The sequence below is a fragment of the Triticum urartu genome, chromosome 6 (genome assembly GCF_003073215.2).
Source record: "Triticum urartu cultivar G1812 chromosome 6, Tu2.1, whole genome shotgun sequence".
Lineage (NCBI taxonomy): Eukaryota > Viridiplantae > Streptophyta > Magnoliopsida > Poales > Poaceae > Triticum > Triticum urartu.
Window position 1 is genome coordinate 209,065,694 of NC_053027.1, and position 16,852 is coordinate 209,082,545.

Here is a 16,852-nt window from a genome sequence, read left to right on the forward strand (position 1 = left end):
ACAGTAAACAATTTTACATACCTTGATTTTGTCTTTTTTGCCGAGAGTTGCTCAGATGTCTAAATGAATTGAAATTTGATGCGGACCTCACGCATCAAATTATCTACCACCCAAAAGAAATTTGAATTTTTTTAGCATTTGTTTTGATTTTTTTGCTGAGAGGGGATGCAGATGAGCCTGGGAGCAGAAACACCGCGTCCTAATACACGTCCCTTTTTCGATGTTAATTGCTTCAAAACTGAACGTGCACAATGTGGCCTTAGTTCACAATTCTGCCTACATATCGAGAAAATGCAAAATTCAGTTACAAGTCCAACGCCGGCTTCGTTCAGCTGCCGCTACCAAAAGAAATCGCTCAAAGATCCTAGGGCAACATCAACATCTCTATATACCCCAGATGGAGCAGAGCACGTCCATCCTGGACAATCTCAAGGAGCTGAACGCCCTGAGACCTCCGCTTCGCGTTGTGCAAGCTCGTTTCCTTTTCCTTCCCAAAGCGCGACCGTCTTCGCTAGGCTCCAAAGCATCTGCGGCGGCTGCTTTCCTCACAAAAAGCGCTATGAAGAATCCCTCCAGATCATCCTCGGGGTCCGTCCGAAGCAAATGCTCGGCTGCAAACAAGGAAAGCCGTTAGGGTGTATAAATTTCATGCCAACAGAAGGTCATCCAGAAGCGTATTTGAGTTGTTCAGGGAAAGGGAACATACCTCCGTCGAAGACCGGAAGGCCACGGCGCCTCCATTGAGGGAATGGGGTAGCGAGCTCGAAACCGAGTGATGAGGCTAAAGGTAGTACAGAGCTGACGACATCCTCATTCTCTGCCTGGTGTATTGAACAGGTGCTGTAGACCAATCTCTCTACAGAGGGAACTGCAGATGTGGACGGAAGCTTTTCACTTCAGTTTCTGCGACAGTTGTCCATAGAAATGTGATCATTAAACAGACCGAGTAGAGTAGGAACTTACATGATAGAGCATGTGAGAGAGCTTTCCGCTGAAAGGCGGACAGTTTCCAGATCCTTGCGCTTGAACCTCCATCATCCTGATCATCTGCACAACAGGGTTTCTTTAGTTTAAATGTTCCAATTGGATACTGGTATGATGGTGGTGGGGTGAATCTGTTTCCCTCACTTGCATCTTTGAAAAAATGTAGACCTTAAGAAACATCCCTGACACTGGAATGCTTCACTATTTCAGGTCAAAATTGACCAAGCAAGCAAAGCCCCTGTGCCAACTACAGAACTACAGAAGGCCGGATGACCCATCAGGGTATCAGACTGCATAAGATGCTAACAGAACCATAGCCTATGTTTTTAAAGCGTCCCTAAGGCGACGCCTAGGCGACGAAGCGCTCCCCCTCCGCTTTGGAAAATCGACCGCTTTGGGTGCCTAGGCGTCCAAAGCGCCCGCCTAGGCGCCAAAGCGCCCCCCCCCCCCCCCCCCCCCCCCCCTCCCTAAGGCGGTAAGGCGTCGCCTTAAAAACATAGACCATAGCCTTCTTATTTTGTGCAGGAAAAAAAATAGAAGTTCATTTTCATGGTTTGCGGAGAAAACTAGGATGAACTCAATGTGGCATGAACACAAATTGAATACGTGAAGATTCAATGTAGTATGAAAACTAGGATGAACTCAATGATGTATGAACACACAATGCAGATTCCAAGTTTTTATATTGAATACGAGAAGTACATATATGTTGTAAGAGCAGCCTCCATAGCATACAGTTACCTATAGAATGTGAAGGAAGCAAGTGGTCGAGTCTCTCGGTAGAGATTCCAGATCCAGAGCAAGAGGGGTCTAATAGAATAGCACGAACCTGCACAATCATCATTGTATTGAAGCACACAACACAATTAGGGTTGATTGTTCGACAAGACAAATGGAAAGCTCAAAAAATGTATGCTTGTCTGAAGTTTTCATCAATAGACTATGGGACGGAGGGAGTAGATATCATTATGGATGTCAATACCGGAAATTCAATACATGAATCTAATCTTTCTAACAATAGTAAGAATAACAACACAAGTACTACAAACCTCTGCATATGACGGATCATTGCTATCTATATTCAAAAAGTCACCAATAACTGTTTCAATATCTACAAAACTGGTTAAGAAAATCTGATCATTGTATCATGTCACAAACTTTGTAACATAGTATATGGTGAACAGGTGGATACAGTTGCAAATTGGAAGGAAAAGACTACATACAATTAAACAAAGAAATGATCACCATAGATAGTCCACATATATCACAGCGACCCCCTTGACATAATGGTTTGTGTATTACACTTTAGATAAAAATGATATCAAGGGTTGGGTCAAAGTAGCCAGAAGACAAGTGAATGCATAATCATTTCCACATACACAAAGAAGGTGCAAAGATACGCCTGATTGAAAGATGGAATGCTGTTAGTTTTGTGCCCTTGTGAATAAATGTCAAAGAAACATATGAAAGCTACCGTCACAAAACAAAAGCATTTGAAACCTCACTCGGGTTAGCAGGGGATTTGTATTTGAAGGTCAAAAGAATTCACAAGGTACTTTACTGCAGAAATTATGCGAACTTATAAACATTTTTTTCCTAGATTAAATGCAAGGTGAAAAGCATGATTTAACAGTAAAATAATGCCTAGGAAATATATAATTGCGAGATCACTAGAGCTAGAGGTAATAATAAAGCATTTAAGAAAGGATACTGTTTGCTCCAGATCTTCTGACAGTATGTTGCAATGTCTTGGCCCTCTCTTTGTTAAGTTCACAAGCAATAATACTCCCTTCTCCATTCATGAGTGCAGCAAGATGGACTGTTTTGTTCCCTGGAGCCGCACATGCATCAATAACCTAAGTTTAATGTTCAACTGGAAATTAATGATCTGACATGATACAAGTCCTAAGTATGTAAAGTGATACAAACCAGAGTGATACTTATCAACTGCTCAGAATGCAACATTCGTTCCATAATCATGAGTCATGAAGCATAGTAAATAAGCATAGACTTTTCATTTGCAAACTTTAAAAACGATATACAAATTGTTAAGTGACAAATTTCAGGATTATTATATTTTACACTGCGGGCATCCCTCAGAACTTTTCTTTCCAAGAAAACTCCGCGTCGCCACAATTTTACGTCCTAGTACTAAAGATGCAATACTAAGGTCCAGAATATTGTTGTGTAAAATCCTATCAATTAAGAAAGATGGAAATGTAATTAAAATTAAATATTTCACTTAGCTCAAATGGTTGCAACTAGCAAGACAAAAATAAATATATGCAATAAGAACTAGTGCGATTAAATACACTACACTAACCTTCCAACCCGGCTTAGGACTCAATGCAGCTGCCACCATACAACTTGCTTTTCCCTGTGCAAACAGGTTAAAGTGAGAGAGGAAATGATATTAGATAAAGTTTCTTTCAGATGCAGATGCTACAGAATCACAAGGCTTCACCTGCAAAAACACCTTTCCATCTGTGACCAATGGATGTTTATGCATATCAGTTCCAGGAGGGAGCACCAACATGTCTGGAACCATATCATCTTTATCAACCTACCAACAGGTGAATTTTGAGTACCACTAAGAATGGTAGAGCATGAAAGTGATATCTAAGTTATACCAAGAAACATTGGACAGCAGGCTTGTTACTTGGAGAAACATGCTCGATCCATAATAAGTGTCTCAGTTTTCAACTAAGGTTGAACTAACCTTAGTTCAAAACTGCGACACTTATTTTGGATCGGAGGGAGTAGAAGATAGGTGAAGTACCTTGTGCATTTTACTTAGTACTTCAATAACCGATCCTGTTGTGGTCTTGAGTGTGTTTACACGAACAAACCTGGGCTTCGGTTTGACTGCAGAAATAAAAGAATAATAAACAGCATTGCATGCACAAAATTTTTCTAGTACCACTTAATTTATGTATAATGAGGATGGCATATCACTGACATGTCAAAACTGAGCAAATGCACAGCAGCAGTTGTGGTGCACCTTCTCCAGGACACGGTTGTGATCTAATATTGAAAATTAAACTGTTTTTTCCAATAGTATGAAAATGGCTACTGTTTTATTAGTTGCTCTTTTGAAGGATACTATCTAAAATACAATTAACAGATTTCCCCAAGTTAACCAGAACTTATCAATTATCATATGGGGTCAGAAAGTACTCGACATAAAAAATGTTTAAAAGTCTCAAACCTAGCATGAAAGTCAGTGTTGAGCGTTGACACAAGAAAACAACCTCATATAATACACTGCATATGAAATAGTTGAAGTTCATAGCTGTAACACCTCACATAGATGCTGCATATGAAAAAACTCAAGTTTTCAGCTGTGACACAATCTATTATGCCGTGTACAGAGAATTATGTGATCAAATGAATGCATTTGATCTGGATGGTCAAGATCATCAGGCAGCTCAGAGATGCAGGGGCAATCATATTAGAGGAACAGTCAATGATCTACTACAAAAGGAACATGTCAGAGAGAACAGAGAAGGATACCTGTAGTTTTCTCGCTTAACAAGTCCTCAACATTACTGACTTTCCTTTTAACACATATTTTCTGAAGAGCAGTCCTAAAAGTATCTTTATGTAGCATAATATACTCCTCGACAGATCCAGAAACTGCAATTTCCTACGAATGCTACTTCATGTCAGATTTTCTTTGAATGGGAAGAAGCGGAACAACAAGACTGATCAAGCGAATGACATGGCAAACTAGTGCTTAATTCCATAACTCAAGTTTAATAACAAAGGGTAATGCAACCGCCTGGATGGCTCCGCTCCCACCCTCTAGCCCCGCCGAGCCCTCCCCTGCCTGCCGCCGACGCTCCCCGCCGGCCGCCCACCCCCTAGCCCCCCTTCCCCTCCCCCTAGCCATGGAGGCCCCAAGCGCCGCCCCTGCCGACCGCCAGGCGACCCTCTCCGGCGAGCGCGTGTCCTCTGGTGACCGCTAGCTCAGCTCGGAGAGCGAGTCCTTGGCGTGCTCCTACAGGGACGTCGCGCTCACCCCGCCGGCCCCTGCTGCGTCGCCGGCTGCGAGGGCCCCTGGCCGCGCCTTGCCGGCTGCCCGCGTGCCCGCCAGGCAACGCCTCGGCCCCCGCTCGGAGGTCCACCGCATCTCCGGTGGGTCCATGCTCGACGCTGATGGGTTCCAGCAGCCGCGGCGCAGGAACCGCCGCCACCGCCCGAGCCAGGACGGCACCACCAGCCGTTCGTCCCCTCGCCGCCGCAGCCCGTCTCTGGAGGAGGTTGCTGGGTTATGCTTTCGCTGCCTCGACCACCGCCACCGGGTGCACGACTGCACCAACGACGTCCTGCAGGCGCTACCTCACATCGGGCCACGAGTCCCGCGACTGCGACTTCCGGCGCAACGACAGCGCGCGGCCTCGCCGTGACGCCCCTGGCAGAGACGGCCCGGCCCCGGCCCCTCCTGCGCGCCACCACCCCACCAGCGCCACCTGCGCTCCCGCCGCCAGCCCCCGTTCCCCAGTCGCGCCCCGACGCGCCCGTGCGGGTCATCATGGCGCAATCCACGGAGATGGAGGAGGCTGAGCGGGTCCTTGGCCGCGCCATGGTGGCCTCCATCACCGGCAACAGGCCGCAAGTGGACGCGGCCGAGGTGGCCGAGCTGCTTTACCGCTCCCTCGAGCTCTCCGAAGGCGACTTCACCGTGCACGTACACCACCCTGAGGACTTCCTCATCCTCTTCTCCTCCCTGGACACCATGCATCGTCTCAATGACGAGCACTTCATCAGCTCGCCACGGTCCGCGCTGTCGCTGCGGCCATGGTGTAAGCTCGCGCATGCTGGCGCCAGCGGGTTTGAAAACCTCGTCGAGCTCGAGCTCCGCGGTATCCCCGCCCAAGCTTGGCACCTATCCACCGCCGAGCACATCCCTGGGGAAAGTTGCTGGATTGAGAGGCTGCATCCTCGCACGCGCTCTCGCAAGGACCTGGCCGTCTTCCGTCTGTCCGGCCGCGTGCACGACCCTGCCAACATCCGCCACGCCGCCATACTGGAGATCATCGAACTGCTACCAGCTCGCGTCCCATCGGAGGCGCCGGAGGTCAGGACGCTCACGTACCCCGTCTCCATCGCGCTCGCACGCACTGCCCCGCTCCGGGCGCCTCCTCCCGGTGTCCAGGCCAATGACGACCCCGGCCGAGGCGGCACCGGCAATGGGCATGGCCAAGGCCGGGGCCCCGATCATGGACGGGTGTGGCGCCGCGGCCAGAAGCGCAGGCGAACTGACGCAGCGCCAGGCGGCCGGGCAGACGGCATGGCCATGGACGCGCTTGCATGGCGCGCCGGCGACCGCTCGGGGCGGACCGACGGGTTTTACACAGCGACCTCCTAGCCCCGGCCGGCGACGGCGATGGCGGTGCCGCCCACTCGGCCAGCGAGAGATGGCATGCTGTCGTGGCCGGGTCAGCAGGGCCCCGCTCGTTCTCGTCATCCGTCATCGGGCCAAAAGAGGAAAAAGGGGGGAAAGAAAGGGCCCGCAGCAGCAGGCTTTGGCGGCAGATTCTACATGAGCTGTTGTCGCTTCAGATGACGTCGCAACAATGACGGTTGTGCAGACGCCAGCTGGCGAGCTCCCACTCGTCGCTGGTGCACGGGAAGGCCCTGGAATTTCAAACTCGCCCCCCCCCATGATCCCGAGGACGATTCCGCGGGACCCCCCCCCTGCCGCGGCTGACCCAACGCCGTGTCGGGATCTTGCCCTTTTGAGCCAGGTCCCAGACTCACAACCTGTGGTGCCAGAGGCTTCAGAACTGTCAGGATCGCCTGCCGCCTTGTCGGGGCAAAGTAGCGTCTCGCCCACTCCTGTCGCACTGGCGGGCCCAGGATCCCCCGCTGACCGGTCATCGCTGCCCCTCGACCCCACTCCAGCGGTTTCGGCGGGAGGAGGCGCACCGGTTCCCGCCCCACCAGCTACCGCGCACGCGCCCAAGGCCGCTTCCAAAGCTAGGGCCCCCCTCATCATCTGCCTGCTGCTGGGCCAAATGGGGCTGGGCCGCCCGCTGCTGAGCCCACATCTCCAACAACGCTGGCCCTTGTGGCTGCTGCCGGACCACCCGCCACTCGATCTCCGGAGGCTGGGGCCCAGAGCCCAATCTCCATACTATAGCGACCTCGAGGTTTCTTCACGCCCGCGCCCAACGCTGATCGCCGCTCGCATGTCCCTGGACCCCGTTCTCCGGCATCAGGACGGTTTGCATCGCCGCCAATCACGATGCGTCGATCACGCAGCCGTGCGACCACGCAGCAGGCTTGGACGCTCGGCGAGTTTCTGGCCGCGGCCACAAAGCACATCAGCGCGTCGCTACTGACTCCCGGGAAGCGGCCACGTCGTCCCCTCAACTTCGCCCCACGGCGAGGCCGTTCCGCAGCTGCTACCACGCCTGCGGTGGCGCCGCCGACGGCAGAACGGAGGGCCCATGTGCAGATCCTACGCACCCTGGGGATTTTAGGCACCAACCAGAAGATCACGGCCATTGAGATGAAAGCCTACGACGACATGTTCACGGCGCCAATCCCCCTGTCTGTGCTCGAGGCCATCGCCGCCCTGGTCGACCGGGAGATCCCAGCGTGCATCGCCTCCCCCGCACGTGAGGCCGTGGCCAATGAGTGCTAGGCCCGCCGGCAGATCCATCGTCGACCGCTTGTTCATGGATCACGGACTCAAGATTGCAGTTTGGAATGTCCGCGGCCTCAACTCGCGCGCCCGACGTAGTGCCATTCGCTCTATGTTGGGCACTACCAGCGCCTCCATTGTATGCTTGCAAGAAACTAAGATGGCTTTGATCTACTCGCCCATCGTGCTAGACATCCTCGGCTCCAAGTTTGACGACTACACTTACCTCCCGGCCGATGGCACACAAGGTGGCATCCTCCTCGCCTAGAAGAGCAGGGTTGTCTCGATCTCTGACCCCCTGCTCACGCAGAACGCACTCACGGCTAGGGTGTCCGTGGCCTCCAGGACGCCGTGGTGGTTGACGACGGTCTACGGACCCCAAGATGACGCTGATAAGATCATGTTCCTCCAGGAAATGTGTGACATACGCGCGGCATGCCCCGGCGCGTGGATGCTTTGTGGCGATTTCAACCTCATATACCGGGACGAAGACAAAAACATGGGTGGCCTGCATCGGCGCATGATGGGAAGATTTCGCCACTCCATCAACGATCTCGCCTTAAAGGAGATATATCTCAACGGGCGTCGCTTCAGGTGGTCAAACGAGCAATCGCCGCCAACGCTGGTGCACTTGGACCGCGTTCTTTGCACCTCGGATTGGAAAGACGCGCACGGCGAATGTCACCTCCGATGCCTCGCTTCGGTCATGTCGGACCACTGCCCGTTGCTGCTGGATTGCTCCCCCATGCTGACGGCCCACAAGCGCTTCCACTTCGAGGACTACTAGCTCCGGTTGGACGGCTTCCACGACACCGTTGCCGTGGCTTGGAGCTCGGTGCATGACGACGACCCCTTCCGGCGGCTGGTCAAACGCCTCCAAGCCACCGCTCGCCGCCTTTCGAGTTGGAGTGCTAAGTCCACAGGCAACATCCGGGAAAAGCTTGCCATATTCCGCGAGTTGATCTTGCGCTTCGACAAGGCGCGTGAGGACCGTGTGCTCTCGTCACCGGAGTGGCTACACAAGCAGCTCAAGCTCGCCTACCTCGGCATGGCTTCCATGGAGCACACGATCGCTAGACAGCGAGCCCGCATCGCGACTCTCAAGGACGGCGACGCCAACACGAGCTTCTTCCACCGGCAATGCTCCTACCAACGGCAGAAGAATCGCGTGTACAGCCTTGTCGTGAACAGGCAGGTGCTCACGGACCACGAGGAGATGGCCAACGCAGCATTCATGCACTTCGATGGCTTGCTGGGCACCGCCATCGACCGGGAGCGCACCCTGGATCTTTCCCGGCTTACCGCCCCTAGTGACCTCGCATGCCTCGACGCGCCCTTCAGCCAGGAGATATGGGAGGTTGGTCAAACGAATGCCGGCGCGCAAAGCACCCGGACCGGACGGCTTCACCGCGGAGTTCCTGCGCGCCTGCTGGAGCATCATTCGCCAAGACATCTGGGATGTTTTCGAGCTGCTATACACTCTGCATGGGCGCGGGTTCAACAAACTCAACCAAGCGCTGCTGACCTTGCTGCCCAAACGCGCGGATGCCCACAAGCTCGCTGACTATCGACCGATCTATCTGATCCACATAGTGGCCAAGATCTTCGCAAAGGTCCTATCATTGCACCTCGCTCCCAAGCTCGACACCCTTGTCAGCCGCAACCAAAATGCGTTCATCGCCGGACGTAGCCTCCACGACAACTTCACTCTGGTCCGGCAATCCCTCAAGATGCTGCATCAACTTGGCGCGCCCAGGATCATGCTCAAACTCGACCTCACACGTGCCTTCCGACTCCATCTCCTGGCCCTTCCTCTTTGAGGTACTGCGCCAGTATGGGTTCGGGGACCGATTCAGAGAGTGGTTGGCCATCCTGCTGTCCACGGCGAGCACTCGTGTCATGCTCAATGGAGTTCTCGGGCCACCGATCTAGCATCGCCGCGGACTGAGGCAAGGCGACTCTACCTCCCCGCAACTCTTCGTGCTCGCAGTGGACACACTTGGGAGGCTGATGCGTCGCGCCCTTCAGACAGGCATCCTCCAGCAACTACATCCCCGGCATGCCATCCCGGCGATCTCTCTCTACGCCACCGACGTGATGCTCTTCCGCCACGCCACCTCCGAGGAGATTTCCGTTGTCAAAGGCATCCTGGACGTGTTCGGTATGGCGTCTGGGCTCCGGGTAAACTACACCAAGAGCTCTGCCATGGTCATACACGTCGATGATTCTGCTGCGGGGCTGCTAGAGGGTGCCCCGTCGTGACCCTGCCGGTCACCTATCTGGGCATCCCGCTCACCACCCGCCGCCCCTCTGCGGCCCAGCTGCAACCCCTCGTCGACGCAGTGGCGGGCCGGCTCCCTTCCTGGAAGGCTTGGCTGATGAACAAGGCCGGACGGTTGGCGCTCGTCAAGTCGGTGCCCAGCGCGATACCGATTCATCAAATGCTCGCGCTCGCGCCCCAAAAAAGACCTTGAAGCAACTCGAGAAGATTCAGCATGGGTTTCTTTGGGCCGGCCGCGCGGATGCCCGCGGTGGACATTGCCACGTGAACCGGCGCCGAGTCTGCCGCCCGCTCGAATATGGCGGCCTCGGCGTCCGAGACCTTGAGCGCACTGGGCTATCGCTACGGCTACGTTGGCTATGGCTTGCGCGCACGGACACCAATCGAGCATGGTAGGGGCTGGACCTGCAATTTACTTCGGAGGAGTGCGTGCTCTTTTACGCTTCCACAACCATGGCCATCGGGGACGGCATGACCGCCCTTTTTTTGGAGGACCGCTGGCTCGGCGGCCAATCCGTCCGCGAGCTCGCGCCAATGCTCTATCAGTGCATCCCCAAGAGTCGCCGGAAGTCCAGAACGGTGGCGGAGGCCATGGCCGGTAATCGCTGGGCGCCCGACATCCATGGTCTGCTTGGCCTGCCCGAGATTGGACAGTACCTGAAGCTCTGGCACTTGGTGCAGCATGTCGAGCTGTCCAACGAGCCAAACAAGCTGCTCTGGAGCTGGACCGCCAATGGTGCATACACGGCCCAGTCTTGCTACCGGGCAACCTTCCAGGGAGCGACGAGCTGCCACTCCTGGAAGCTCATTTGGAGGAGCTGGGCACCGCCTAAGGTGAAGTTTTTCCATTGGCTGGCATGCCAAGATCGCTGCTGGACCGCGGAGCGGCTCGCACGCCGTGGCCTGCAGCACCACCCGAGATGCCTTCTGTGTAACCAAGAACCGGAAACGATCAGACACTTGATGCTCACATGCCCATTCACTAGGCAGACATGGCATGAGGTCCTATCTTGGCTACGTTTGCCAACGCCGACGCTCGAGCACGACGACTCGCTCATGGACTGGTGGCTGCGTGTGAAGAAGACCACACCGCCAACGCTACACAAGGCGCTGAAATCCGTGGCGCTTTTGGTGCCGTGGATGCTTTGGAAGCATAGGAACGCGTGCGTTTTTTACCATGTTAGCCCATCGCTCAATGAGTTAGTTGACAGGATCAAGGACGAGGCCCGATGTTGGGCAAAGGCCGGGGCTCAAGGGCTCAGGGTCGTTTTGCCATCATCCTGGGATGTCCACTGAGCCCCTGCCGGCTGTGTAAACCTGCCTCTTAGGAGGATGTAAATTCCCTTCCTTTCCAATGCAATGAAACGCAAAGGCCATTTGCGTTTTCTCGAAAAGAAAAAAAAACTGTTTTACAGCGACAAGGTTAGAACTTAACAATTAGAAGGTTAGACACTGATCCAAAGAACCTAGTAACTGACAAACCTGACCGAAGAGGATGTCGTAGGCCGTCACATAAACTAATTCCTCTTGTTTCTGCAAGAAAAATGGAAGACACTTAAGGGCCATGAAACTTATCAACACAAGACTGGTATAAACAGTGTATAGCAAGAAGGGAATCAATTAATTCATAAAATTTAGTTCAGATGGCTGACCTTCCATTTGCTGCTGAATACTCCACTTGATGCTAAAACCTCCTTAAGAATTGGAAGATCTGATTAAAGGAAACAAAGAAATTATGAGGGAGAAGTCAATGCAGGAACATACAAACTGAGAGTTAAAGCACAACGGGAAAAGCATAACTGCAGAGAACTTGTGTTTGCTTAGTTCAACAAGCACCACATATGGTTTTATTTCCTGCCTTCCTGGTCGTCAACTATGTACATTCTCATCGGATGGACTAACATACTGCTCGAATATGTACATTTCCTTAAGGTTAGTTGTTTTATAATTAGAGTTCGCGGAGCATCATTCTCCGGAAGTTTGAGTTAGGCAGAAATCCACTCTGTTAACATTGGCATATTTATTCATTCTATAGATCGTGCTTGGACGAAAAGGATTATGTCACAGGTAGTAAAGACATTAAAGTATCTTCAACCAGGGCATTAAATAGAAGTTGATGCGCACATTTAGCAGCATATATCTCCATAGCGGCATTCTATCGGACGCATTGGATATCATAGCGAGAATGCAGCAACGAGGCTCTTGACTGGCATTACATCGAACACCTTGCACGCGAGCGCGCAAAAAGGCAGCCGGTTGGAGCTGGGGCTTACACTTGAGGGTCTGGCAGACGAGGGCGAAGGTGGCACGCTTGTTGCGTACGGAGGGGGAGAAGACGAGGGACTTGATGGATCCCCCGGAGCGCTTGGAGGCGTCCCCGCGTAGCACGCGCCGGAGCACCGTGGCCGCCTCGCGCCGCGCGAAGAAGGCCGCTCGCTCCCCACCGTCGCGGCTAGCCATCCGCCGCCCCGGCTGGCGTGGCGGCGGCCGGCTCTGCCCGGCCTTCGCGGGAGCGTGGCTGCGATTCTTGAGCGGCGGCGGCATGGCTGCCGAGTTGCGGGTTCTGGGTTTTAGGTAACGGTAAGCGTCTGAAAAGAATTGCGATTGCTGGGTTTTATGGTGCGCGGCCAAAATAAGTCAGGTTTAGAAAAGGGGAATAAATATCAAAATGCTCACTTCTAATCTAAAAGGAGTACAGTTCATGAATACATTCCTGAATTATTATTTTTTGGAGTTTCAAACACTATTCAGTACTTCATTCATTTGTTTTTATTTACTTCGCACATTAATTTTGGGTGTGCTACGCGTCGGCCGGGTGATGTTTATATGCCTCCTTCGTAGCCGTTGGATGGCGAGTTCGACAGCCGTCCAATCTTCTCCGCGTGAGTGTGCACCAGCCTTTGCAACAAGGCCCATGTTGCACCCGGCACATTACAGCACGAGACTTGTTGCGCTCCCGCTGAACCATTTTTTCTTTGAATCAAGGCATGTGAGAAACAAGACCCTTGTTGTAGAAACGACGTTGTTGCCCCCTTTGCAACAAACATAGTGTTGCGCTCGGCCCTCTGCAACAAGAGGCTTGTTGCAGAAAACTAAATCCCCTTTGTCATTCGCCGCCCAATTTGCAACAGTGTCGTTGTTGCAGAAACTCGTCTCTGACCTCTTGATAGACGTGACGATGGTGCTGGAGGCCGGGACATGGAGGCCCAAAGAAGGATGCAAACATTGTTGGTGGTCGGCCTGGAACATGTAGGTCGCCGGCGTGGGGCTGGTAGGGGTGGCGTGACTGCCATCGGGTGTGAAGGAGGGTGGTTGAGGTCGCGCTGAGGCGGAGGCCTTGATTCGTCGTGGGCCGCCAGGAAGGTGCCAACGGCCAACGTGATTGTGGTGTGTTAATCCGTTGAAGAAAGAAGGAAGAAGAAAAAGATGAAGAAAATAAGTGGCTCACATTTGTTGTGTACGAGATAAGGTAAAGGAAGGGACTCATGAGGGACCCTGGCACGCGTACGAGGGTGGTTGCGTGATGAGCGTGTGCTACTTGTGAGCTGCGTTAGGATTTTCTCCGAAGAGGAAGGCAATATAGTAGCTGATAAGTATTTCCCTCAGCAAGAACCAAGGTTTATCGAACCAATAGAAGAATCATTCAACCCTAGTGAACAGCACCTGCACACACAAAAACAAATATTTGCACCCAAGCGGGCAAGAGGGTTGTCAATCCCCTTAAACTCGTTACTTGCAAGGACTAAATCCTGTAGTGGTGTGACTTGGTAGCACCATTCTCTCGAGTCCGTCCAGGGTGACGGTTCCGTAACTTGCGTTGTGGCGATCAGGAGGCGACCCGATCGGCCTGGGGTTTCCAGCGCTCGCCTGGTCGCCGCCACCATTGTCACCACCAAGATCTCGTGTGTTCTCCCTTCTCTCGGAGTGCGGCGCACTGGATCATCCCGTCCCAACACTCAGCCTTTCGTGGGTTTCTAGGGCTCACGATCGTACACACACTGTAACCTAGACTGGTAGGTGGCGTGAGGGGAGTAGAAGGGGAGATGGAGGACGTGCAGGGATTGATGAGAGGTCTCAGGCTTACTGCGGCGGAGAAGAAGGGGTTGAGGATGGCGGAGATGGAGCTGGAGAAGGTGTTCGATTGGGCGGAGGAGGAACCACAAGCGATAGGGAAGCTGTTCTCGGAGAAGCTTGCGCACGCACACGTTGTCGGCAATACGCCGGGGAAGATCTAGTGTCCCATTAAGGGGGTAGGATGCAAGGAGATTGAGGAGAATGTGTTCCTGTTCATGTTCCGGCAACATGCAAGGTGGAGGAGGGCGCTGGAGGACGGACCATGGTGGTTTGATAAGGAGTTGTTGGTCATGGAGGACTTTGACCGGACAAAAACGGTGGACGAGTATGATTTCAACCGGATCCCTATCTGGGTCAGGGTTTTGGGGGTGCCACTCAGATCCATGAACAGGAAGATGGGGGAACTGATTGGGAAGGACTTTGATGAGCTGTTGGGTGTGGATGTTGGGCATGATGGAAGGGCAATGGGCAAGTACTTGCGAATCAAAGTCAAGCTGAACATACAAGAGCCCCTGATGCGTGGTTTTTTGCTAGACAGGGAGAAACAGAAAGGGGATGAAGATGTAGTAATGGAGGACACGGCAAACAGCAAGTGGAAGAAGAAGTTACTATGGTGCAAGTTTGCTTATGAACATCTGCCGGATTTCTGCTATACCTGCATAATTATTGGACATGTGGAAAACGAATGCATGTCTAAACCCTTGAGAGGGGAAGCACCGCAGTTTGGGCCATGGTTAAGGGTGGAAGACACTGGTAGAAGGACTGACGAGGGAGGGAGAGGTAGATGGCCGGCTGGGAGGGACGGTGCTGGGAGTGGGAGTAGAAGCTGGAGTGGAGGGAGAGGGGTAGTGCAAATTCTAACGCGGGTGATAGAAGGAGGTACAGGCTGAGCAGGGGCGGAGGCTCTAGAGGAAGTGATGCGCCATCATGGCGGAAAGAAGCACAAGCATCAAAAAGCCTGGGCTCAAAGGAGTTGGATGATGGCAAGGAGGTCACTAGTCCATTGAAGAAGAGTACAAATGGGGGCGCAAAAGATATTGAACCAGCAGGTACAGTCCAGAGGAAGTTAGACCTTAATCCGGGAGAAAAGGATAGCCTTACGTACATGAGGGGAGAGAGGGGCAAGCTTGTAGACGTGTTGATCCACATGGTAGGTGATGAGAAGGGTGAAAAGGGAACGAGGAGGGTGACTAGTGGGGAAGGCAAAGAGAAGGGACCCAGCAACAAACAGAAGGAGAAAGCCACAAAGGAGTTGACTGTGAAGAAGTACAAGAGGAAGCCGAGGGCAGCGACAAACACGGACAATGTGCCTCCTACAAATATGCAGACAGTAGGCAAGAGGTTGAGTGAGCAAATGGACATTGATGTGCTTGTGCCAGCGAAGAAAGGACACTTCAAAGGGGAGGTGGAGCGGGATGGAGAAGAGGAGATTACTGTGGAGGAAGGGCCAAAATCGAAGAAGGAGGAGGATAACAGGAGTGCTGAACACAACACTATCATATCGGCCGGGCTGCAGGATCAGCCCCGCTGGGAGCAGTGAAAATTATTAGCTGGAACTGTCGGGGACTCGGGAATGGCCCGACAGTTTGCTCTCTTCTCGTATTGGGAAGAATGGAGGATCTCGACATTTTATTTCTATGTGAAACAAGGCTGACAGAGAAAGAACTTGATAGATTCAGGTGGTTGCTTGGGTTAACTAATATGGTGGCATAGAAGGCGGAAGGGAGGAGTAGGGGGTGGTGCTGTTTTGGAGGCGGGGGTGTCATGGTTCTAAGACTGACAATAGAATGGGAGGTAGGTGGGAGGAGGCAAGATCCCAGCTATGATGAAGTTCTATACACAAGATTAATGAGTTCAGGCCCTTCACGATGGAAGTAATAGCCCTACGTCTCGGTGCCCGGAGGCGGTCGACTGGATTATATGTGTGTGGTGTTACAGGGGGTGCGAACCCTTGTCCCTGAGGAGGGGGTGGCTTATATAGAGTTCGCCAGACCCCTCCCGCCCTCAGTTACAAAGGGTTTAAGGTACATAAAGATGGGGCGTTTCTGATAACGCTAGTAATAAAGTGACATAAATGACCATTAAGTCTACAGAGTAAACACCCGACCGTTGCTTTTCAGAGTGGCTTTCGATCTTCTGTTTGTCGAGTGATCATTGCTATGGTCGAGTGACATAGATTCTTCCGAGTGGAATGTTTCTGGTCGAGTGGATGATGGTATCCCTTGAATGCTTCTGACTTTAGGGTGATGTCCTAGGGGAGGGTGTCTAGGTCAGGCCTATGACCCTACCTTAGGTACATAGCTTCATCATTAGTCCCTGAATGGTTCAGGGTTCGAGTAGAGAAGGAGTTAAAAATACTTCTGACTCAATTTTTATGCTTTAGAAGTGTCCTGTTAGGATCATTGAACAACACGATGGCTTCAACTTCTTTTTCAGTCGCCTTGATCCATTCTTAATTTGTCGAATGAACTTTTGCGGATAAGTTCCGAGTGTTGATATGAAAGAAATCTTTAGTCTGACAGGTTGCTCTGCAGTTCTCGGATCTTACGGGATTCGAAATTTTGGGAAGCGCGCGGGACGGAGGAGGCCGCAGTAATTGGGATGGATTAGGCAGGGGTGCCTCGATCATCGCGCCGCCTTTTTCGCCACGTACCGAGCGGGTGACGGTTGCGGGATTTGACACGATTGCCCAGGCCCAGTCGTCAGTCACTCGGAAATGACTCCATATAAGACGTCGGGCTGGGGGATTTTGCACAGTGCGCGTCAGATTCTCCTTCTTCCTCCTCTATTCCTCCACTGCTCCCGTCTCCACTCTCGGCGCCGCCGCCCACCTCGAGCCCATTCCGCCGTAATGGGGAAGG

General features: G+C 52.6%; 1 protein-coding gene across 1 annotated transcript; it reads right to left on the reverse strand.

Moving 5' to 3' along the window:
* Positions 1–200: 200 nt before the first annotated feature.
* On the reverse strand, positions 201–12,518 carry LOC125512465 (25S rRNA (cytosine-C(5))-methyltransferase NSUN5). The gene is made up of 13 exons (XM_048677559.1): positions 12,191–12,518; positions 11,570–11,628; positions 11,400–11,450; positions 4,498–4,630; positions 3,764–3,849; positions 3,449–3,547; positions 3,308–3,361; positions 2,696–2,840; positions 2,034–2,095; positions 1,726–1,813; positions 964–1,047; positions 707–868; positions 201–611 (listed from the first exon to the last, which is right to left on the reverse strand). The coding sequence occupies exons 1-13, from the start codon at positions 12,459–12,461 to the stop codon at positions 385–387; spliced, it is 1,521 nt and encodes a 506-aa protein (XP_048533516.1). The 5' UTR covers positions 12,462–12,518; the 3' UTR covers positions 201–384.
* Positions 12,519–16,852: the final 4,334 nt, after the last annotated feature.